The following is a 24,917-nucleotide window of genomic DNA, read 5'->3' as shown; positions in this document are numbered from 1 at the left end:
GAGGCCCTTGGCTGGGTGCGATATTGTTTCCACTCACTTTGATCTTTTCTGTCCGACTACACTTGGCCAACTATTGTTCTCTTCTAGCCCCGACGGTGTGATGTTTTCGAGACCAATGAAGTATTTCATTTTCAAGCGCTTCATAGCCTCTCCCTTTCTTTTGCCGATTCCTTCATTCTTCGAGTGTTTAGACATCTTCCAACTTCCTCCTTTGATTAGTGTTAGGAGAGGATGGTCGCCCAGTTATACTTCGTCTTTAAACAACAATCTACCGCGCGGGTTGTTGGCCGTGCAGTTAGGGGCGTTCAGCTGTGAGCTTGCATCCGGGGGATAGTCGGTTCGAACCCCACTGTCGGCAGCCCTGAGGATGGTTTGCCGTGATTTCCCATTTCCCCACGAGGCAAATGCTGGACCTGTACCTTAATTAAGGCCACGGCCACTTCATTCTCTACTCCTAACCCTCCTATCGTCGCCATAAGACGTATCTTTGTCGGTGTGACGCAAAACAGATTTAAGGAACAACAACAATAATCACCACCACTACGCCCACCGACGAGTGTGGGTAGCGCCTACTGTGTGTGACACACTGCTTGTTAGTGTGTTTGAGGATAATGTGTGTGTGGTGTGTGAGTAGCAGGAATGTTGGGCACGCATAAAATATCCAGGCTTCAAGCCTAAAGAATTAACCGTTCATGATTAAAATACTATGACCGGGCGAGTTGGCCGTGCGCGTAGAGGCGCGCGGCTGTGAGCTTGCATCCGGGAGACAGTAGGTTCGAATCCCACTATCGGCAGCCCTGAAGATGGTTTTCCGTGGTTTCCCATTTTCACACCAGGCAAATGCTGGGGCTGTACCTTAATTGAGGCCACGGCCGCTTCCTTCCAACTCCTAGGCCTTTCCTATCCCATCGTCGCCATAAGACCTATCTGTGTCGGTGCGACGTAAAGCCCCTAGCAAAAAAAAAATACTACGACTGGGCCGAGAATCAAACCTTGGACCCCGTGGTCCGAAAGTCAAGACATAGTCTAATCAGCTGCGGAGCCGGGTATGTTTCTGATAAATGAAACACGTAACATTAGAGAGACGTCAGGTGCATCTGAATTCATGCACTTGAACTTGAGAACTGCATATTCATAATCTTATCAGAATGACGCTAATGTTATCAAAGCAAGTGCTGAAACACAATTTTTAGAGTGGTTATTTAAATGGCTCTCTTACTGTTAAAGTACCTACTTTTTCTGTCCTGGTTTCTTTTCATTACAAGCAGCTGTTAGTAGCAGTAACCACCTTCATGGCCCATCACCACTTCTATTCATTTTCATTGCCGGGCTGAGTAGCTCATGCGGTAGAGCGCTGGCCTTCTCAGTTCATGTTGGTAGGTGCTCTTCCTACTCAGTACGGTGGTATTTGAAGATGATGAGATACGTTTTCCTCGTGTCGGTATATTTACCGACACGTAGAAGAAGTCCTGTCGTACATATCTCCGGCAGCTCGGCGTCTAAAACCTTAAAAGTAGTAATTGGGACGTAAAACCAATATAATTATTAGTACTTCTATTCATCCTCTTGATGGACTCTGCTACGACAGATTGTAATTGTAATACATATCTTTATTTTCACTATAGTGCATACCATCGGTTAGGTAATAAATATAACAAGCCACTACTTCCCTCTATGTCTAAATTTACAGAATCTACTCTGTAGCATCCCACACATGCGCGGATATCCAGCACTACATGTAAGGTGCTACCTTAACTACAATCTACACTAACATCCTAACTAGGTATTCTACTGCCTAAAACTATATTAAAAGAACTGGCTGGTCGTGGTATCTCCCCTGGTAAGGAAAACTGCCCGTCCAACACGTAGACCACCACTCCCAGCCGCGCCTCGTGTAGTCAGATATCGGATACCGGACCCCACAGGGAACTAGCTGACAATGTGTTTTCCTCCCATTCTTTGCGTGACAGATCACATGAGGCGGAAGCCAGTCCATCATGTGGCTCGTCACATTCTTATCTTCTCTCCAGCCTGTTGTATACGAGTCACCTTTCACATTGCCAGCACCCATTCTTGCTACTCTTTTTTCCCCACGTGCGAACATGATTAACATTTTTTACCTTGGGGTGGGTCAGTCCCACTCCATTCTTTCACCTCTTATATCTCACACTCCTCATCACGTATCTTCCAGTCTACTCTTTCTCATTTACAGACTCCTTCGTACTCCCTCACCTACTGTCCTAGATGTCTTCATGCTCTTCTTCCACATTATTTACATCTTATACTCTACAATCCACACACTAATTGTTCATTTTCTTAAACTATGCCATATATTTAACATTTATACAACTCTTTACATTTACTCTCTCAGTCTTCCTTCTCCTGCCTAATTTCTATTTTTAGAAAGTCTTTCTATGATCGATTTGCATCCCATTGATACCCTGGACTCCTCTCTATGCTGATGTTCTGTTAGCCGCCGAAATCAAACTTGATCTCCAACGTCAAACCCAAGAATGCAATGATATTGGGCGCAGCATGGACTGGGACTCAAAAAGAAAATCGAATATAAATTATGCCAGGAACACAAGAAATCGTGGGCCGATGATCCAGATGTTAGGCCCCTTTAAACAGCAAGCATCATCATCATAAAGATATCGGAATAATGTAAGTCCATGATGATGACCACTTTGTCACTTTGACATTTTGATTCCGGCCATTTGAATCAAATGCAGTCACTGCAATACTGACGGAATGGGGTCTGTGCATCATAATGTCCTCACGTTGCATTCAGAGACAGATGAGTATTAATTCATGCTGGTGCGAGGGTACGTTTCCCGCTCTTGGTTTTGCGTCGGCACACCGGTGTGGCCGGCTACGTCTGCAGGTATGGATAGTGTGGTAGTAGGCCTGTGTGCCTCAGAGATGTTATGTGAATATGTATTTACTTCTAATACACAATATCGATTTACATGAAAAATGTCAACCCGCTGGAGAAGTCGAGTTCTGCAGTGATGACTGTCTTTTTGGATCATGCAGTCGTTCTAATTCAGAATGCCTACTTTCACTTTCTAGTGGGAGTGATGATGGAGATGAATATATTCTGCATAAAAAATGAAAAATCCATCCTCCCAGAAGCTAAATATCTGTGCATAACAACTGATGCATATGGTCTGTTTACATACTGCAATGAACGTAAGGGAACGAATATTACATTCAGTCAACGACACCTATGAATTTTTGATAGGTTTTTGTAATAAAGTGGTAATTTTCATTTCCTCATCAATTTTCAGCTGTAAATTCTATGTCGAGAATCACATATTTATGCTTGTGCTACATTCTTCAGCCTATAGATGATATTTGTAGAGTAACTGGAGCCGCCCAGGCCCTTTTGGTTTGGGCCACGGACTTAAGGCCGGATGATCTTCTTTTGCCGTCTGTTTTACAATACTAAATGCTATTGGGCAAAGATGGTGTCAGTCACCCTTTAGAAACTAGCTCCTCTTCTTCTTCTAGTGTTTATAATTATTCTTTCCGTTTTGTAGTCAGCCGGTTTATTTACTGGATTTTCATGACATTTCATGCATTACAAAGCATTTTTATCACACGAAATACACGAAATTGCCTTCAAGTACACTGCCTTACAAGGAGGGGAAATAATAGGCTGTCGGGCTAGCGGTCATGTCCTTACTGCCGGCATATCCCAGCTCTCCTTTTTCTCTCTTCTTCCCCTTTCCGCATAGTGCGTCAATTCTGAGGCGAGCTCATTCTTTCAGTTACCAACTGCCGAAGAATATCACCGCCAACTCCCTTTCTTGAGGGCTTTCCAATAACGCTTGTGTATCATCTCCTAGCAAGTGTGGAATTCTGTTCTTTATCTACGATTTGAATCTTCCTGAAAAATAATAATGTTCAATTGTGGTCGCAATTAGTCCACACTTCAAGTGGATTAGACGTCAAACTACCTTTGGAAGTCTTTGGGAGTCCAAGGTTTAAAACTCAGTGTTATGATATAAGCGATATTATCACGGTAATCATTATTGAAGTGGTGTGTAGATTCTGATCATTCTTCTCCTCTGACCTGTCTCCTCTATTACTGAACTTCGACTTCTAATGAGCCACAGGCCTACTCCTGCAGTTTGAAATCACTCCTTTCATTTCCATTCTTGGTCTACAGTTCACTTATTACTAGGTCCAATGGTCTCGATATCTGGCACACTAAAATATAATAATAATAATAATAATAATAATAATAATAATAATAATAATAATAATAATAATAATAATAATATTAGATACATACATACATTATCATTATAGACTGTTATGCCTTTCAGCGTTCAGTCTGCAAGCCTCTGTTAATTTACTAAACGTTGCCAGAATCCTCGATTTGTAACTAGTGTTGTGGCCTCATTTAGTTCTATACCTCTTATCCTTAAATCGTTAGAAACCGAGTCTAACCATCGTTGTCTTGGTCTACCTCTACTTCTCTTACCCTCCATAGCAGAGTCCATTATTCTTCTAGGTAACCTATCCTCCTCCATTCGCCTCACATGACCCCACCACCGAAGCCGGTTTATGCGTACAGCTTCATCAATCGAGTTCATTCCTAAATTAGACTTTATCCCCTCATTCCGCGTACCCTCCTGCAATTGTTCCCACCTGTTTGTACCAGCAATCACTCTTGCTACTTTCATGTCTGTTACTTCTAACTTATGGATAAGATATCCGGAGTCCACCAAGGTTTCGCTCCCGTAACGCAAAGTTGGTCTGAAAACAGACCGATGTAAAGATAGTTTCGTCTGGGAGCTGACTTCCTTCTTACAAAATACAGTTGATCGCAACTGCGAGCTCACTGCATTAGCTTTACGACACCTTGATTCAATCTCACTTACTATATTACCATCCTGGGAAAACACACAACCTAAATACTTGAAATTACCGACCTGTTCTAGCTTTGTATCACCAATTTGACATTCAATTCTGTTGAATTTCTTACCTACTGACATCAATTTAGTCTTCGAGAGGCTAATTTTCATACCATACTCATTGAACCTAATTTCAAGTTCCAAGATATTAGACTGCAGGCTTTCGGCACAGTCTGCCATTAAGACCAAGTCGTCAGCATAGGCCAAACTGCTTACTACATTTCCACCTTACTGAATCCCTCCCTGCCATTTCATACCTTTCAGCAGATGATCCATGTAAACTACGTACAGCAAAGGTGAAAGCTTATAGCCTTGTCTAACCCCTGTAAGTACCCTGAACCAAGAACTCATTCTACCATCAATTCTCACTGAAGCCCAATTGTCAACATAAATGCCTTTGATTGCTTTTAATAATCTACCTTTAATTCCACAGTCCCCCAGTATGGCGAATATCTTTTCCGTCGGTACCCTGTCATATGCTTTCTCTAGATCTACGAAACATAAACACAACTGCCTTTTCCTCTCGTAGCATTTTTCAGTTACCTGGCGCATACTGAAAATCTGATTCTGACAGCTTCTCTGTGGTCTGAAACCACAGGTTTTCATCCAACTTCCTCTCAACGACTGATCGCACCCTCCCTTCCAAGATGCCAGTGAATACTTTGCCTGGTATACTAATCAATGAGATACGTCGATAGTTGTTGCAATCCTTCCTGTTCCTTTGCTTATAGATAGGTGCAGTTATTGCTTTTGTCCAATCTGAAGGTACCTTACCAACACTCCATGCTAATTTCACTACTCTATGAAGCCATTTCATCCCTGCCTTCTCACTATACTTCACCATTTCAGGTCTAATTTCATCTATTCCTGCTGCTTTATGACAATGGAGTTTATTTACCATTATTTCCACTTCCTCAAGCATAATTTCACCAACATCATTTTCCTCCTCCCTATGAGCTTGGCTGTTCGCAACACCACCAGGATGATTTCCTTTTACATTGAGAAGATGTTCAAAATATTTTCTCCACCTCTCCTGTGATTCCCTGGGATCTATAATGATAATAATAATAATAATAATAATAATAATAATAATAATAATAATAATAATAATAATAATAATTGGCGCCGTGGATGAGTCGTCAGCGCTTCGACTTTCATCCTACGGACCCCGGATTTGATTCCCGACTGGGTCGAGGGATTTTAATCTTAAAAGGGTTAATTTCCTTCGCTATGTGATTGTGCTGCTCCCAACATTTCTGCATTGTCATGCAGTACCACATTCGGTGTTATCCTTCACCAAACTAACACGCAGTTTTCCGCATATGGCGGAAGTCGCCTGCCGTGGTCTTGCTTTAAAAGCCTTCATCAGGCTAGCGAAGCCACACAAAATTATTTTTCATCATCATCATCTTCCATGGCTAAATGGTTACCGTGCTGGCCTTTGGTCACAGGGGTCCGGGTTCAATTCTCGGCAGGGTCGGGAATTTTAACCATAATTGGTTGATTTCGCTGGCACGGGGACGCGGTGTATGTGTCGTCTTCATCATCATTTCATCCCCATCACGACACGCGTCAAATCGAAAGGCCTGCATCTGGCGAGCCGAACTTGTCCTCGGACACTCCCGGCACTTCATTTATTTCTTCATCATCATTATCATCTTATGCATCATCTGTTGTTCATGCCCCCTGCGGACGGGAGCGGTAGAATATATTCATAAAATGCCCTACTTGTCGCATGGGGTGACTCAAAGTGAAACCTCCAAGGAGTTCTCCTCTTAGGAGCATGGGTAACTACGGAGCAACTAACTGTCATTACTTCCACTATCTTAGGCTGAAATGTCAGCGTAGTGGCGTTGGTTCAGAAAGTCCCGGGTTCGATTCCCCGCCAGTTCGGGAATTTTAATTTTAAATTATTAATTCCTTTTGGCTTGGGGACTGGATATTTGCGGTGTTCTCAACATCTCTGCAACACATGCACCATACACAACACTATTCGTCACCACAATAACACGTAGTTTCGCGCAAACAACAGATTCCGCCCAACCTCACCTTACAGCGGCTGCACCAGACTAATAATAGCCACACGAAATAATTATGTTGATGATTGTGAGGATGATAATGATGAAGATGATGGTGATTATTATTATTATTATTATTATTATTATTATTATTATTATTATTATTATTATTATTATTATTATTATTATTATTATTATTATTATAGCTTTCAATCACTTGCGCCTGATCAGATCACTGATGTCTTATTTGAAGCATGTTTCTAGATTTTTTTGAACATATGGTGATGTTTTTATTGCTCACTAGTTATTGCACACGCCGTTGATGGGTTAGGTTTTTACTAATGCGAAAATATATCTTCATAATATTTTTGGCGGATTGCTTCCCAGTCAAGTATCATCTATGCTAAGATCAACATAATGACATCCAGAATAAGATAATAATTATGACCGAGCGAGTTGGCCGTGTGGATAGGGCCACGCTGCTGTGAGCTTGCATTCGGGAGATGGTGGGCTCAAATACCACCGTCGGCAGCTCTGAGGACGGTTTTCCATGTTTTTCGATTTTCACACCTGACAAATGTTGGGGTTGCCTGTACCTTAATTAAGGCCAGTGGTACTTTCTTCCCAATCTTAGCACTTTCCCATCCTTGCGTACCGAAAAATCGTCGATGCATTAGTGCGGCGTTAAACCATTGGTAATAAATAAACAAATAAATAAATAAATAAATAAATAAATAAATAAATAAATAAATAAATAAATAAATAAATAAATAAATAAATAAATAAATAAATAAATAAATAAATAAATAAATAAATAAATAAATAAATAAATAAAATGTAAAATGCTTTTTTGGCATGACCCTGAAGCTCTAAGGAGTGGTTGAAGTGAGTTGCAAGAAAGAATTGACTTATGATATTGCAAGACTGCAAATATGTCCAGTAACGTCATCTGATGGAGACGAGTAGAAGCAGAAGAGGGGAAACACCTTAATCAACAATAATCAGACAGTGAAATGAAGTCGTGTGTACGCCTGTCTCTATTTACGTTTCACGTCATCTACTTTTACGTATTTCCGGGACGCCGAGGTGCTGTAAATTTGTCCCGTGGGAGTCTTTTATTTTACGGTAAGTCTAACAACACTAGTTGGCATATTTGAACAGCGTCAAGTATCATAGAACTGAGTCAAGATTGAACTCACCAACTTGGGCTCAGAAATCAGTGCTCTACCAACTGAACCACTAAGTCCGGTGGATCAAAGGACTAAAACATGTTAAATATATCAGAAACTTTAACGCAGACTCCAAATCCTTCCAGAATATTCGTTGAAAAAAATGTTAAAATGTTATTTTCTAATTAGTCGGACATAGGTCTGTTTTCAGACCGACTTTGTTGTACAGGAGTAAATTCTCGGTTGACTCAGAATGAAAATGAAAATCCACAGCCTGTTTCCAGTCACCTGACCGGGTCAGGGATGGAATGAATGAAGACGCATCTAGCGGCGAGGATAGAAAATGTGCCGGGTGCCGAAGCCTGTCGCACTCCTCTGGGGCAATGGTTAATGAGTGACAGATGAAATTAAATGTTAATGGAGAGTGTTGCTGGAATGAATGATGAAAGGAAAAGCCGGAGTACCCGGAGAAAAACATGTCCCGCCTCCGCTTTGTCCAGCACAAATCTCACATGGAGTGACCGGGATTTGAACCACGGTATCCAGCGGTGAGAGGCCGGCGCTGCCGCCTGAGCCACGGAGGCTGCTACTCGACTCACGATATACATTCATAAGTTAGAAGTAACAGACGTGAAATTTGCTGGTACAAGCAGACGGGAACAATGGTAGGAGGGTTCTCGGAATGAGGATATAATGGCCAAGGTGGGACTGAACTCAATGGATGGAGTTGTACTCATGAACCGGCTTCAGTGTTCGGGTCATGTGAGACGAATGTAGGAGAATAGGTTACCTAAGAGAATAATGGGCTCTGTCATGGAGAGAAAGAGAAGTGCATGGTGATCATGCTGACGATGTTTAGAATAAGTGTTGAATTATTTAAAGATAAGAGGTAAGTAACTAAATTAGGCCACAAACCTAGTTAAAAGCAGAGCATTGCGGAGGTGTTTAGTTAATTCACAGAGGTTTACAGACTGAACGCTGATAGGAACATCATTATGTAACGGAGATGTGATGTTTCATTTCTACAATGTTTGAGTTTTATACTTTTTTTAAAAAAAAATAACAGTTTCGGGATAAATGTGCAAAAACTACTTACGAGCCTCGTATACACTCTACTTTTATTTAGGATTAATGCATTCATTTGTAGCCCAGTCTGTTTTCCAGAATGCATTCAACTAAAAGGCAAACTATTTTGACAGTCACTCAGGTACCGATATTTCTACAAACAGGCAAAAGTGAAATCTAAAGTGAAAATGATTCACTATACGACTCAGCCGAAATAGAAACGAAATATTAGTGGAAAATTCGAAATGTACGTACAGGAAGACAACACGATTATGTATTTTATGTATTATTCATACGAGGGCTGTAGTGGTAATAAGGATAGAACGCAATATTTTATGAACTTACAAGTACAACTGTATTACATTTCTTTAATGTAGTCACCCGCAAAGTCCATTACCTTTTGGTAAATGTCAGGAAGCCGTTGGGGACTGTTGACAAGGCGTTCTCTGTTGATGACAGGGACGGAACGCCCTACTGCGCCGAGTACAGATGCCACGTCCTCTGAGGGGTTCCCTCAACTTCGCAAACAGATCGAAGTCACAAGGATTCATGTCTGGTGAGAACGGATGGTGGTCCAAGACTTACCAATACCACCGTTGCAACAAGAGCTTGACATTGTTTGCGACATGACAACGTGTGTTATCATGCAACACGATATGGTGATCGTCTCGCAATAAACGTAGTGGGACGCATATATCGCTCCAGAAATCGACTATAGTTGACGGTTTGTCCCTCAGGCACAGCATGCGTAAGAATAACGCCCTCGTAGTCGCACGACACAATCATCATAAGCTTCACCAGACTGGATTCCTGTCGAAATTTCTGTGGACTTGCCGAACGTGGGTGACGCCATTCATTCGATTGCCGTTTTAATAATTGAGGCTCCTAGGCTCGTGCCCACGTTTTATCAGTAGCGACAATGCGCTGCAGAAATGCGTCTCCTTCGTTGCGGTATCTGTCCAGCTGGATGCCAGACAGTGCATATCGGTGTCATTTCTATACGTCGCGTCGGTGAGTTGATATGGAACCTAATGGACCGCATTTTCCTCATGTTAAGACATTTCGTCAGTATGTGACACACCGTTTGATGACTGAGACCAACCTCTACGGATAATTCCCGGACAGTCCATCGATGGTTTGCGCAAACGAGACCACTCACCATGTCAATCTGATCTTGAGCAATGGTCGGTTAACCTGTGCTGTTGCAAATTCGCAGTCTCGTTCCGACCCACACGAAACGCCTTGAACCATCATGCAACCGTCGTATACGACAATGCATTCTCGCCACAGGTTTCATGAATTCCTCGATAACATTCTGATACATTTTTTCCACGGCAACTTCGAGTTTAATCCATGAACGTTGATCTTCTTTTGAAAACATGCTTTAGAGTTGTGAAAATGTTAATGTTCAATTCAACGCCACACAGGAACAACACTACCAACTTTAACGCCCGTCAAATGAGCACTACACATCGATAACAGCGCTAACTGACAGCTCACATATTCTATTTGCCCATGCCCGGTCTCCTGCGAGTGTCTGGACTACGTTGCCACTATTTTATTTACATCCCTCATCTTTAGGTTGTAAGTATTTTTTGTCTGAATCTTTGTGATATTTAGAAGTACAATCCGATAAAAAGAGAAACATATCTACTTTTAGGTGAAAGATATATGAAAATCCAGTACAATCGAAGGACCTCTCGGGACCGGAGGGTCGGATTTTTGGAAAAGCCGGATTATTGGGCCTTATGGCCTATAACGTCTGGTTTTGTGGAACAAATATCATGTACATATTCAAAGAGGTTAATTTATGCACAATTTGTGTAATATTGTATATAACGATAATATCTAGGTTAATTACTCAAAAATACTCACTTCAATGAACAATATTTACAAACTGCTAAAATAGACATAACATTCCATAGTACTGTATGTTTTGGGTAAAGAAGGTAGCCTACTAATTGTTATTTTCTGTAAAAAAGCTGTCAATTCCAGTTTGTTTCTTTACGTGAAGATATATTTTGAAGACTTTTTCTTGTAATTTCATAAAAAGAACAAATTTAAAATCCAGGTGTTTCAATGAAAGGTTCGTTTAATATTGAAACGACCACTATATTCTCGTGGTTTACTGGCGTAGTAAACAATCCTAGCGTGGAACCGGTTATGCAATTTACACAGGATTACGCCTAAAATACAAAAAAAAAAAAAAAAAAAAAAACCATGAACGTTCAGAGAAACAAACAAACTAACTCTACAAACACAAATATCAATCAAAGAAATAAACAATGCAACAACAAGCAGTACAAGGAGCAAACAATAGAGAACAAAAATCAGCCTACAAAGAAACAAAACAAAGACATTACGTACGCACACACAGGCAAAGTTGAAGATGCAATCAAGATGATTGTTATCTCAATTGATTTATTGAGACTAAAGGTTATCACTTGTCGTGTATTATAAATACGGCGAGAGAACACCTCACACTCACTCATATTTCGTAGGTGATTCAGAACACTAACATCAAGATGGCCTCAAAGTTCTTCCTTGTACTTCTCGCTCTCTGCCTGGCTCAGGTTTGATACTTCTATCTAACTTTTGTTTCTCGACTCGTTTTTCTCTAATCCATATCAATAGGTAAGATAGTATCTATATAAATAAAATCGTAACGACCGCGTGTCTTTACATTGGCTATTTTGGCGAAATTTCCGTTCAGTTATCCGTTTCAGCTGTGATAATGACCATCTCCATATTTTTTCGCTTTGTGACTGTTTGCCTGTTTGTTTGTCTGTTTGTCTATAACTTGAAAACTAGTGGATCTATTTCTACCAAACTTCATATTCAGAACCCACCTGTCCTTGGATGGGTTTTAGGGCCAATCTTACTATATATAAAAATGGATGTATGTGTGTGTGTATGTAAATGACACATGTCCTCCTAAACCACTGGAGCAATGTCAACCAAACTTGGTACACTTATGACTTACTATCTGGAGACGAGCACTGTGGAGATAAGCCATCTCTAGCTCCCTTAGGGGTAGGGGGTCGGGGGAAAGTTATAAAAAATATCGAGAAAGTGTCGAATCCACAGTTTTCGGGGTCACTGAGATAAATAGTAACACTCCCGATTTTTTAGAAGTCAAAGTTCAGCTCCCTTTTGGGTGGGGGGCGAGGGGGGAGTGATATACAAATTTGAACGAAAATAGTGTCGAATACATAGTTTTCGGGGTCGCCGAGGTGAATCGTACACTTTGGATTTTTAGTATCAGGAGACAAACCAAGTGGGGGTAAGATAGCCCAAGAAACCTTAGGGGCGGGAGCCGGGGGTCAGATAAACAAATTAACGAAAATAGTGTCGAATCCATACTTTTCGGCGTCGCTGAGATGAATAGTGACACTCCGGAATTTTTAAAAGTCCAAATTCATCCCCCTTTGGGGTGGTGGCGAAGGGGGAGTGGTAGTACCAGTACATAAAATTAAACGATTATAGTGTTGAATACATAGTTTTCAGGGTTGCCGAGGTGAATGGTACACTCCGGATTTTTAGTATCAGGAGACAAACCACGAGGGGGTAAGACAGCGCAGGAACCCTTAAGGACGGGGGGGGGGTGAGGGGGGTGAGATATTAAAATCTTCGAAAGTAGTCTCGAATCCATACTTTTCGGGCTCGCTGGAATGAATAGTGACACTCCGGACATTTTTAAGTCCAAGTTCAGCTCCCTTCGTGGTAAGGGGCGATGGGAGAATGATATATAAAATAATCGAAAATAGTGTCGAATCCATAGCTGTCGGGGTCGCTGAGATGAATAGTGAGACTCCAGATATTTCATAAGTCCAAGATCATCCCCCGTTGTGGTGGGGGCGAGGGGCGATTGAGATATAAAAATAATAGAAAATAGTGTCGAATCCATAGTTTTCGGGGTCGCTGAGATGTATAGTAACACTCCCGATTTTTTAAAACTCAAACTTTAGCCCCCTTTAGGGTGGGGAGGAGGCGGGAGTGAGATATAATAATAATCGAATATACTGCCGTATCCATAGTTTTCCGGGTCGCTGAGATGAATAGTAACATTCCAGATTTTTAAAGTCCAACCTCAGCCCCGTTTGGCATAGGGGGGTGAGAAGGGGTGAAAAAATAAATAGCCAAAAATGACCGAGATAATGGACGTGTATATGTTCCAGTATGACTTTCAAGTATGACTTACTACCTAGAAAACATACTGTGGGATTAAGACGCCCATAGAACCCCTCGGGAAGCGGGTGAAAGATAAACCATATTAATAAATGGAAGTCAGTTTGGCGCGATCTATATGTACTGTACTACATACATCATACATACATTATCATTATAGACAGTTTTGGCTTTCGTTAGAAAGTCTAACCATCGTCGTCTTGGTCTCCCTCTACTTATCTTACCCTCCATAGCAGAGTCCACTAATCTCCTAGGAAACCTATCCTCCTCCATTCGCCTCACATGACCCCACCACCGAAGCCGGTTGATGCGTACAGCTTCATCCATCGAGTTCATCCCTAAATTAGCCTTTATCTACTCATTCCGAGTACCCTCCTGCCATTGTTCCCACCTGTTTGTACCAGCAATCATTCTTGCTACTTTCATGTCTGTTACTTCTAACTTATGAATAAGATATCCTGAGTCCACACAGCTTTCGCTCCCGTAAAGCAAAGTTGGTCTGAAAACAGACCGATGTAAAGATAGTTTCGTCTGGGAGCTGACTTCCTTCTTACAGAATACTGCTGATCGCAACTGCGAGCTCACTGCATTAGCTTTACTACACCTTGATTCAATCTCACTTACTATATTACCATCCTGGGAGAACATACAACCTAAATACTTGAAATTATCGACCTGTTCTAGCTTTGTATCACCAATCTGACATTCATTTCTGTTGAATTTCTTACCCACTGACATCAATTTAGTCTTCGAGAGGCTAATTTTCATACCATACTCATTGCACCTATTTTCAAGTTCCAAGACATTAGACTGCAGGCTTTCGGCACAGTCTGCCATTAAGACCAAGTCGTCAGCATGGGCCAAACTGCTTACTACATTTCCACCTAACTGAATCCCTCCCTGCCATTTCATACCTTTCAGCAGATGATCCATGTAAACTACGAACAGCAAAGGTGAAAGATTACAGCCTTGTCTAACCCCTGTAAGTACCCTGAACCAAGAACTCATTCTACCATCAATTCTCACTGAAGCCCAATTGTCAACATAAATGCCTTTGATTGCTTTTAATAATCTACCTTTAATTCCATAGTCCCCCAGTATAGTGAACATCTTTTCCCTCGCTACCCTGTCATATGTTTTCTCTATTCTTCTCGTAGAATTTTTCAATTACCTGGCGCATACTGAAAATCTGATCCTGACAGCCTCTCTGTGGTTTGAAACCACACTGGTTTTCATCCAACTTCCTCTCAACGACTCATCGCACCCTCCCTTCCAGGATGCCAATGAATACTTTGCCTGGTATGCTAATCAATGAGATACCTCGATAGTTGTTGCAATCCTTCCTGTTCCCTTGCTTATAGATAGGTGCAATTACTGCTTTTGTCCAATCTGAAGGTACCTTACCAACACTCCACGCTAATTTTACTATTCTATGAAGCCATTTCATCCCTGCCTTCCCACTATACTTCACCATTTCAGGTCTAATTTCATCTATTCATGCTGCCTTATGACAATGGAGTTTTTTTTACCATCCTTTCCACTTCCTCAAGCATAATTTCACCAACATCATTTTCCTCCTCCCCATGAGCTTGGCTGTTTGCAACACCACCAGGATGATTTCCTTTTACATTGAGAAGATGTTCAAAATATTCCCTCCACCTCTCCAGTGATTCCCTGGGATCTATTATGAGTTCACCTGAATTACTCAAAACACTGTTCATTTCCTTTTTCCCTCCCTTACTAAGATTCTTTATTACTGTCCAGAAAGGTTTCCCTGCTGCTTGACCTAGTCTTTCCAGGTTATTACCAAAATATTCCCATGACTTCTTTTTGGATTCAACAACTATTTGTTTCGCTCTGTTTCTTTCATCTACGTACAAATCCCTGTCTGCCTCGGCCCTTGTTTGGAGCCATTTCTGATAAGCCTTCTTTTTACGTTTACAGGCTGCTCTCACTTCATCATTCCACCAAGATGTTCGCCTTTTCCCATCTTTACACACAGTTGTTCCTAGGCATTCCCTTGCTGTTTCTACTACAGCATCCCTGTATGCCACCCATTCACTTTCTATATCCTGTACCGGCTTACTGTCCACCGTTCGAAACTTCTCAGTAATCATATCCATGTACTTCTGTCTAATTTCCTCGTTCTGGAGATTTTATACCCTTATTTGTTTGCAGACGGATTTCACTTTCTCTTCCCTAGGCCTAGAGATACTTAGTACACTACAGATCAGATAATGGTCTGTATCATCGAAAAATCCGCGAAAAACTCGTACATTGCTAACAGATTTCCTGAATTCGAAATCGGTAAAGATATAGTCTATTATGGATCTGGTACCCCTAGCCTCCCATATGTAACGGTGAATAGCCTTATGCTTGAAGAATGTATTCGTAACAGCTAAACCCATACTAGCACAGAAGTCCAGCAAACGCTTCCCATTCCCATTTGCTTCCATATCTTCCCCACATTTACTAATCACCCTTTCGTATCCTTCAGTTCTATTCCCAACTGTCGCATTGAAATCGCCCATTAGCACTATTCTATCCTTGCTGTTGACCCTGACCACGATGTCACTCAATGCTTCATAAAACTTATCAACTTCATCCTCATCTGCACCCTCACATGGTGAATACACGGACACAATTCTTGTCCTAATTCCTCCAACTGACAAATCTACCCACATCATTCGCTCATTTACGTGCCTAATAGAAACTGTGTTGCGTGCAATGGTATTCCTGATAAAGAGCCCTACCTCAGACTCTGCCCTTCCATTTCTAACACCCGTCAAGTACACTTTATAATCTCCAATCTCTTCCTCGTTATCTCCCATTACCCGAGTATCACTTACTCCTAGCACATCCAGATGCATCCTCTTTGCTGACTCAGCCAGTTCTACTTTCTTTCTCCCATATGCCCCATTAATATTGATAGCTCCCCATCGAATTCCATTTCGTTCGCCAAGTTGTTTCCAAGGAGTCCCTCGCCTGTCAAATGGGAGTGGGACTCCGTTACTCCCATAGGTCCGAGGCTTGCTTAAAATGTTCTGAGCTCGGTAAATTCATGAAGGAGGATGCTACCCTACTTGCACATAGTCCAAGTGAGGATCTCTCCTCTAACGGGTCATGGACCACCGGTGAATTGTGTAGTCCTAGCCGTCTGAGCACAAGCAGGGCCATGACTCAGAATATGTCCGAGATGCCCACTCCCATTCCATAGCAACTGGTATCCCGACTCTCAGGACCACGCACTAGGCCACTCAGCCGTTGCCCATGGTTCACGAACTAGGACGTGACTACAGTAACCCACAAACATTAACCACTATACTGTACTATATATATAAATCTATATAAATAAAATTGTTTCTGTTTGTCTGTTTGTCTGTCTGTTTGTCTGTTCCACCATCACGTCGAAACGGCTGGATAGATCTCAACCAAACTTCATATTTAGAGTATACTGACCCCGGGGAAGGTTTCGATATGCATATCATTTTAAAATCTTTGAAAAGACGGGGGTTTTATAGGAAAAACGGTTTTCCTCCATTTTCTCTTATACTATTATAGGCAAAATATCGAATTTGTCGTATAAGGACGAGACAAAGCTCAATTTAATCCTCTTGACGCAAAGAACAAAACTCGGTAAGCCCTACGGGCCCGAAAACCATGTTTTAAGGCCCTAAAACCAACCGTTACGGAGATATTGGCACCACACTACCCCTGCTCTAGGAATCGGATAAAGAAATGAACTGCCGTAACCATGGCAACGTCAGCTCCAGGATTCTAGAGCAGTGAGATTATGCATGTACGTTTGGGCATAGCTGTCAACCAAAATAGGTACAAATAAGACTTAATATCTGGGAAAAAAATATACTGTTGTGTAAGGCACTCATAGGACTCCTTTGGGCGGGGATGGAAAGGGGGTGAAGAACGAGTGTAAAAATCTATATAAATAAAATTGTTTCTGTTTGTCTGTCTGTTTGTCTGTTCCACCATCACGTCGAAACGGCTGGATAGATCTCAACCAAACTTCATATTTAGGGTATACTCATCCCGGAGAAGGTTTTGATATGCATATCATTTTAAAATCCTTGAATAGACAGGGGGTTTATAGGAAAACCAGAATGGTTTTTCCACCATCACGTCGAAACGGCTGGATAGATCTCAACCAAACTTCATATTTAGAGGATACTCATCGCGGGGAAGTTTTCCATATGCATATCATTTTAAAATATTTGAATATATGGGGGGTTTATAGGAAAATCAGAATGGTTTTTCCACCATCACGTCGAAACGGCTGGATGGATCTCAACCAAACATTGTATTTAGAGTATACTAATCCCGGGGAAGGTTTAGATATGCATATCATTTTAAAATCCTTGAATAGACGGGGGGTTTATAGGAAAACCAGAGTGGTTTTCCCACCATCACGTCGAAACGGCTGGATAGATCTCAGCCAAACTTCATATTTAGAGTATACTCATCCCAGGAAAGGTTCCGATATGCATATAATTTTAAAATCTTTGAATAGACGGGGTGTTTATAGGAAAACCACAGTGGTTTTCCTCTATTTTCTCTTATACTATTGATTTTCTGTAAACTTCGTTTACCGTACGTGAAACGTCTCTTCATTATAAACAACTTTCGTTATGTTCATAATTTACCTTACTCTTCACATGACGGAGAAATTTACAATTTTCTGCTGGTATCATGCTCTGCATTTAGTGACCGACAGACCGACAACGAACCTACAGGTTACCATGGCAACGTCTCTGACTGCATGCCAGTAGGGAAGTAACGTATTGCCATTTTCCTCATCATGCTTTTAAATTCGTGGTTGTTCCTTGGGTAGATGGCAAGAGAGGCATCAATCGGCTCATCTGCGGGATATTGGCGGAATATCGTTGGAGGTTATAACCGCCCTCGAATAGATTAAGTAATAACACCATTAGTCATCTTCATATTTGTTTACCTAAGAATCACTGAACCTAAATTTCTCCTCTGTTAGCGCTTTATTATATCCATAACTCACGGCATTTATTTATTTGTCGTTATCCGGCTGTCCTCAGTTATAATCCATTTTCTATTAGTTTCAACATTCTTAACTGTATTATTTTCTTCCTTAATTACGCCGTATGTACGTGAATGCTAGAAACTACTGGATGCATTTCCACCAAGATTCGTATTTAGAATACACCTGTCCTTGATAGGTTTCAGGGCAAATATTGTTTCTAAATCCCTGAACTAACTGGGGGTTTATACGAAACCGAAACAGTGATTTTGCACTTCCAAAAAATATACACAACAAAAGTTTATGGAAGTCTACCTACCTTGGTAGAAATTAATGTCTAAACCTTTTTTTCTCATGTGCATCATTTCGATACGAGGATCAATAAGGGAGATATCATTAAAGGACCGTTTTTCTATACAAGTCCCATCGGACTTAACTCACGAGCGGGTGCGTGTAAAGCGTATTCCTTACAACTTCAAAACTACTGAAGACATTCGAAACAAAATTTATATTTAGCATCCACCTGTCCAAAGGTAGGTTTTAAACGTAAATAACATTTCATGTTCCGGAATGGACTGGCGGTTTATAAGGAACCGAAATGGTGATTTTACTCTTCCACAATATATACAGAACAAGACCAACCTGACTGGAAATCGACCAAACCTGATGGAATTCCACCTCTAAACCTTTTTTTTTCATGTGCATTTTTTCGTCAGGAGGATTAATAAGGGAGATATCATGAATGGTCACTTTTGCAGGTTAAGTCCAGCGGACATAGCCCAAAAGGTGTTTTACATGGAGCAGATTCCTTATCTATATAAATCAAATCGTAACGACTGTGTACCTCTACACTGACTATTTTGGCGAAATTTTCGTACAGCTTTCCGTTTAAGGGGTAATAATAACAATCTCCATAATTTTTGATTTCCTGAAAGTCCTAATTTTTACCCGCCTCGCCCAAAATCCACATTGTGGCATAATCTGCCAGAAGAATAAGAAGATAATTGAAATTTGACAAAATTATACGTTTTAGCCTGTAACGAATGAAAAATCCTATATCATTAAATTTTTCATTTTTTATCCCCGAAGAATATCGAAATATGCAGGCAATTTTAATGATGGTGCAGACCTTCGGAAATTCCTATCACGTAACGGATTGCACAATCTCCGTTCAATTTGGAATGATCTACAACCTTGGTCTTATGACTTTATGCCGTATCTGTATCCCTTTTACGTTTGATTTTTCTCTATTAATCGATGTTAAGTCAATTTGGAATTTTCACATGCATTATTCATACTTTCAATTACTTATATGAAATACAGAATCATCAAACTCTTCACGAAAATTGGCCCACTCAGTAGCCATATGTGAGCCAAATGCTACGTATGTAGCTGTCACATTATTATCCGAAAAGTAATGTAATGTGAGATGATCTTACAAAACCTTTACCCTGTTCCACGTTTCTAAATCTGACCCAAGAATAGATGACATATCATTGGACCAGCCATTTAGGCCACTAAATCCGGCGTGTCTTATGGTATAATCCTTTGTCGATATGACGTACGTTTAGTAGCAGTTAATCTGTAAATGAAGGTCTTCAATATTGTAAACACGCATATACTTTCGTATGTCGATCTATATATATTCACTGATGTCGATTTAGCGATCGAGAAAGGGTCGGTCTGCTATTGTAATCAGTACTCCCCACACCGACTTTGACTGGCAGTAGGAAAGGGTTCCTTCTCCAACTCCTGTGTAACTGTCATTAGTATGGAAGGCCTACAATTGTAATGAATAGTTCCCTTCTCGATTTGACTTGCAGAAGGTAAGTGAGCATGCAGTTTTGTTTAAAACTCCCCTACCCGATTGTGTTTGGCAGTAGGCAAGGGTGCCCGCCATTATAAAGAAATGTACTCATCTAAAATGTGACTGGCATTAGGCATAGTGGCCTGCTATTTTGATGGAAACTCACCAACTTGGTGTGACTGGCAGTACGCTGGCTGGCAGTAGGAAAAGGGGCCTGTCATTATAATGATAACTGCACAACTCAATTTCGAGTGATAGTAGGGTAATTGCCTGCCATTATAATAAAAACTGTAATCTGTCTGGAGGTAGGAAAGGGGGGCTGCCATTTTAACGAAAACTCCCCAAATCGATTCTGTCCGCATAGTAGGCAATGGGGCCTGCAATTATAATGTAAACTTCCCAACCTGATTGTGAATGCCAGTAGGCAAGTGAGCCTGCCGTTATATCACAAATCCGTAACAAACACTTTACATTGGAAACGTACGGGGACCTCCCCATGCTCTTTCTCGGATAACGCTAAGAGACATGCAATTTTAAAACTATCTTATTTACTGCATGTACACTATTTACTTCGATATTCGAATACAATGTAGAATACCGTACCATGGCAACGTCCGCTGTCTGTAATTTCTTTTGATTTGCCAATTTTTCAGATATTTATCCGTTTTAGGTCAACTCAAGACCGAATCGGTGGTTTTTACGTTTCGTGTCTGTTTGTTTGTTTGTCTGTTTGTCTGTTTGTCTGTTTGTCTGTCTGTTTGTCTGTTCAACAAAACTTCATATTTACAGTATACTTATCCCGGGGAAGGTTTCGATATGCATATCATTTTAAAATCTTTCAATACACGGGGTGTTTATACGAAAGCCATCACGTCGAAACGGCTAAATAGATCTCAACCAAACTTCATATTTAGAGTATGCTCATCCCGGGGAAGGTTTCTATGTGCATATCATTTTAAAATATTACAATAGATGGGGGGTTTATAGGAAAACCAGAATGGTTTTCCTCCTTTTTCTCTTATACTATTGATTTTCTGTAAACTTCGTTTACCGTACGTGAAACGTCTCTTCATTATAAACAACTTTCGTTATGTTCATAATTTACCTTACTCTTCACATGACGGAGAAATTTACAATTTTCTGCTGGTACCATGCTCTGCATTGAGTGACCGACAGACCGACAACGTCCCCCTGTGGGTGGGGGCGGTAGAATAACAAGAGAGGTGTCAATCGGCCATTCTGCGGGATAATGGCGGAATATTGTTGGAGGTTAGGCCTATAACCGTTCTCGAACAGCTTCAGTAATAACACCATTAGTCATCTTATATGTTTACCTAAGAATCCCTGCGCCTAATTTGCTCCTCTGTTACGGCTTTCTTATATCCATAACTCACACCAGCATAATTTATTGAGGGGCATAAGTAAGAGCAATACATTCACTTGGTATTTACATATTTGTCGTCATCCGGCTCTCCTCAGTTATTATAATCTATTTTCCATTAATGTCAGATTTCTTAACTATTATTTTCTTCCTTAATTACTCCGTATGTATGTTGATTGATTGATTGATTGATTGATTGATTGATTGATTGATTGATTGATTGATCGATTGATTGATTGATTGAATCCCAGCAGAAAGGCGTAATTGTTCAATACAATCCTCCACATTCGGTTGGCCTCAGGAACGGCATACGATCTTAAAATTGGGCCAACTCCCGAGATCTCTCAAATATAAGAACACAAGTCGGATGAGAGAAGAGAGTGGTGATGGTGCTGATTTTTGTTTCAAGAGGAATTACAACGGGGCAACCATCCTATATTAACAGTAATCAGTGACAAAAATGGAGGAATCCGACTCTTCCGAAATTAAGTTATCCGCGAAGGGCGTGGAAATGAGGCCTCGAATGTTCTTATGCCGTCGGAGTCTGCAAAGAACAAGAATAGACCACGGAAGTTCGGATAATATAGCTAAAGTGAGGAGCGTGGCATAAGTAAGTGCACCTAAAAGGGTCCGTGGTCGCGAGCCCACCCTGGCAAGTTAAGGACCCCTGGGGCGATTTCAGTCACCTGTTACGACAGGCAGGGAATAACCCGGATGTATTCCTCCCCCCCCTCCCACCTTCACCACGCAACAGGCGGTTCACAGAAACGAACTACGATGCACACGCTACGCAAAATACAGTAGGTCACTATATACACCAACAGCAATATAAGGAAAGAAATTACGTACAGATGTTACATGGAAATCTTTCCTTTATAAGAGAGACAGCTATAAACAAAGAAATAAGATACACGTGCGGTTGTGTGCTACACAGTCACGGTGCTCCTGTGGGGAAAACCAACATCTACTGTCGTTCTCTATATGCGATTTTCTATTTTACGCAATAAAAATATCACACGAGAACACTTTTACGTATTCTAAAAGCAACTTTATTATCGCTACGAACTTATCCTGTCAGATAGAAGAAAACATTCAGTGCCTCTCTCGGAATACAAAAAAGAAAACAATCGCTCTCTAAAACAATCTACATAGAATTTATACATGTTTTACATCAGAGATCTAATGGTGCTGTTCCTTGACGCCATATTGGAAATCTGTGTGCCGTACGTCCGCACGTTATACGTCCATGGACACGAAACATAAATATAATAACATAATAATTTCGGCTCATCATAAACCTTCAAAATACCAGTATTGAAGGTTTTATCCTAATTAGGATACCTGTCCTACGACACTACTGCGCAACCAATCTGGGCCACCTGTGAGTCACAGGCAACAGCTACTTCGGTCAGCTTCAGCAGTCTATATCATCCATGTCGATAAGCGTAACCGAAATCAATATTGCTCTGAGCAAAAGGAACTTGACTGCTTAATGGTATTCACACTGGTGGCGCTTAGTTCTTCTCTGTATTACATTGTTACTTTCTAACTGAGATTGTTAACATATCTATGTGAGTGTTCATGTCAGTTATTGCGTTTAAAAATATCTGAAATATTGTTTCCTGTTTCAGAAGTGTTGCGACGGTACGTTAATTTATTTCCACTTTAGAAATTTTCGGATACTCTAATTTCATTGGGAACCACTGCATCTGAAATTCTTTTCTGGGCGGGGTTTGTGGTTGTTATTTGGAAGCATTTTGCGGCCTTTCCCTTTCTTTTGCCGATATCTTCATTCTTCGAAGTATCGGATCTCTTTCAATTTCGTTCTGATTAGTGATAAGGCAGGATTGTTGAGGAGTTGTCCTTCCTTTTGAAACAATCACCAATACGGCCATTTCAATTCTGTTGCTGATTGCGATTTTTAACCCCTTTGTGGACTTTATCTTCCTTTTCCGATATCTTCATTCTTCGAAGTATCGCATCTCTTCATATTTCGTTCTGATTAGTGTTAACAGAAGATTGTTGCGCATTTGTACTACCTCTCGAAACAATAATCACAACTACCTCTATTTTGTTGACTATTACCCCTTAGTACTTCCTGCCTTCCCAGTTTCTGCTCTGGGAGGGGTTTCTGTTTTTGATATTTTCGAGCTCATTGCGGCCCTTCCCTTTATTTTGCCGATAACTTCATTCTTCGAAGTATCGGATCTCTTTCAGTTTTCTTCTGATTAGTGTTAATAGAGGATAGTTGCCCCGTTGTACGTCCTGTTAAAACAATAATCACCAACACCACCGTCACCAACAGAAAATAATCACCACCACATGCACTTTGCTGCCCATTACAGAGTTACTGATTGGGTTTCGACACTTTTGTGACTGTTCCTTTGACCATGCCTGCTAGGAAGCGAATTAACATTGGACGGTCCATATCAAAAGCTAAAAAAGTTAAGATATTGAGGGCTTCCGAGACTGCTTCAGACCGCGAGGCCAGACTCAATGCAGACAGACTGAGGAAGAGCACTCACCGTGATTCGGAGAGTGCTTCTGAGCGCGAGGCCAGGCTTAGCTCACAGAGAGCACGCCAGTCCACATCTAGGGCGTCTGAGACTGCTTCAGACCGCGAGGCCAGACTCAGTGCAGACAGACTGAGGAAGAGCACTCACCGTGATTCGGAGAGTGCTTCTGAGCGCGAGGCCAGACTCAATGCAGACAGACTGAGGAAGATCACTCACCGTGATTCGGAGACTGCTTCTGAGCGCGAGGCCAGGCTTAGCTCACAGAGAACACGCCAGTCCACATCTAGGGCGTCTGAGAGTGCTTCAGACCGCGAGGCCAGACTCAGTGCAGACAGACTGAGGAAGAGCACTCACCGTGATTCGGAGAGTGCTTCTGAGCGCGAGGCCAGGCTTAGCTCACAGAGAACACGCCAGTCCACATCTAGGGCGTCTGAGAGTGCTTCAGACCGCGAGGCCAGACTCAGTGCAGACAGACTGAGGAAGAGCACTCACCGTGATTCGGAGAGTGCTTCTGAGCGCGAGGCCAGGCTTAGCTCACAGAGAACACGCCAATCCACATCTAGGGCGTCTGAGACTGCTTCAGACCGCGAAGCCAGACTCAATGCAGACAGACTGAGGAAGAGCACTGACCGTGATTCGGAGACTGCTTCTGAGCGCGAGGCCAGGCTTCGCTCACAGAGAGCACGCCAGTCCACATCTAGGGCTTCTGAGACTGCTTCAGACCGCGAGGCAATACTCAGATCGCAAAGATTTAGACAGATGCGTTTAAGAGAAACAGAATCAGAGTATCAGCGGATGGCTCGAATGGAGCATGACAGAGAGCACCATTCCCTCACACGCGAA

The 24,917-nt window shown here is 41.5% G+C and overlaps 1 protein-coding gene across 1 annotated transcript in view; it reads left to right on the top strand.

Moving 5' to 3' along the window:
- Nucleotides 1-11,641: 11,641 nt before the first annotated feature.
- LOC137499022 (uncharacterized) overlaps nucleotides 11,642-24,917 on the top strand; it is a 36,903-nt gene continuing 23,627 nt past the window's right edge. Inside the window, exon 1 of the mRNA XM_068227057.1 lies at nucleotides 11,642-11,750. Within this exon, the coding sequence (XP_068083158.1) occupies nucleotides 11,703-11,750 (48 nt within the window). The 5' untranslated portion in view covers nucleotides 11,642-11,702. The remainder of the gene's footprint in view (nucleotides 11,751-24,917) is intronic.

The sequence above is a fragment of the Anabrus simplex genome, chromosome 3, assembly GCF_040414725.1.
Source record: "Anabrus simplex isolate iqAnaSimp1 chromosome 3, ASM4041472v1, whole genome shotgun sequence".
NCBI classification, from domain to species: domain Eukaryota; kingdom Metazoa; phylum Arthropoda; class Insecta; order Orthoptera; family Tettigoniidae; genus Anabrus; species Anabrus simplex.
Note: the sequence above shows the minus strand (reverse complement) of the source record. Positions and strands in the feature narration are given on the sequence as shown.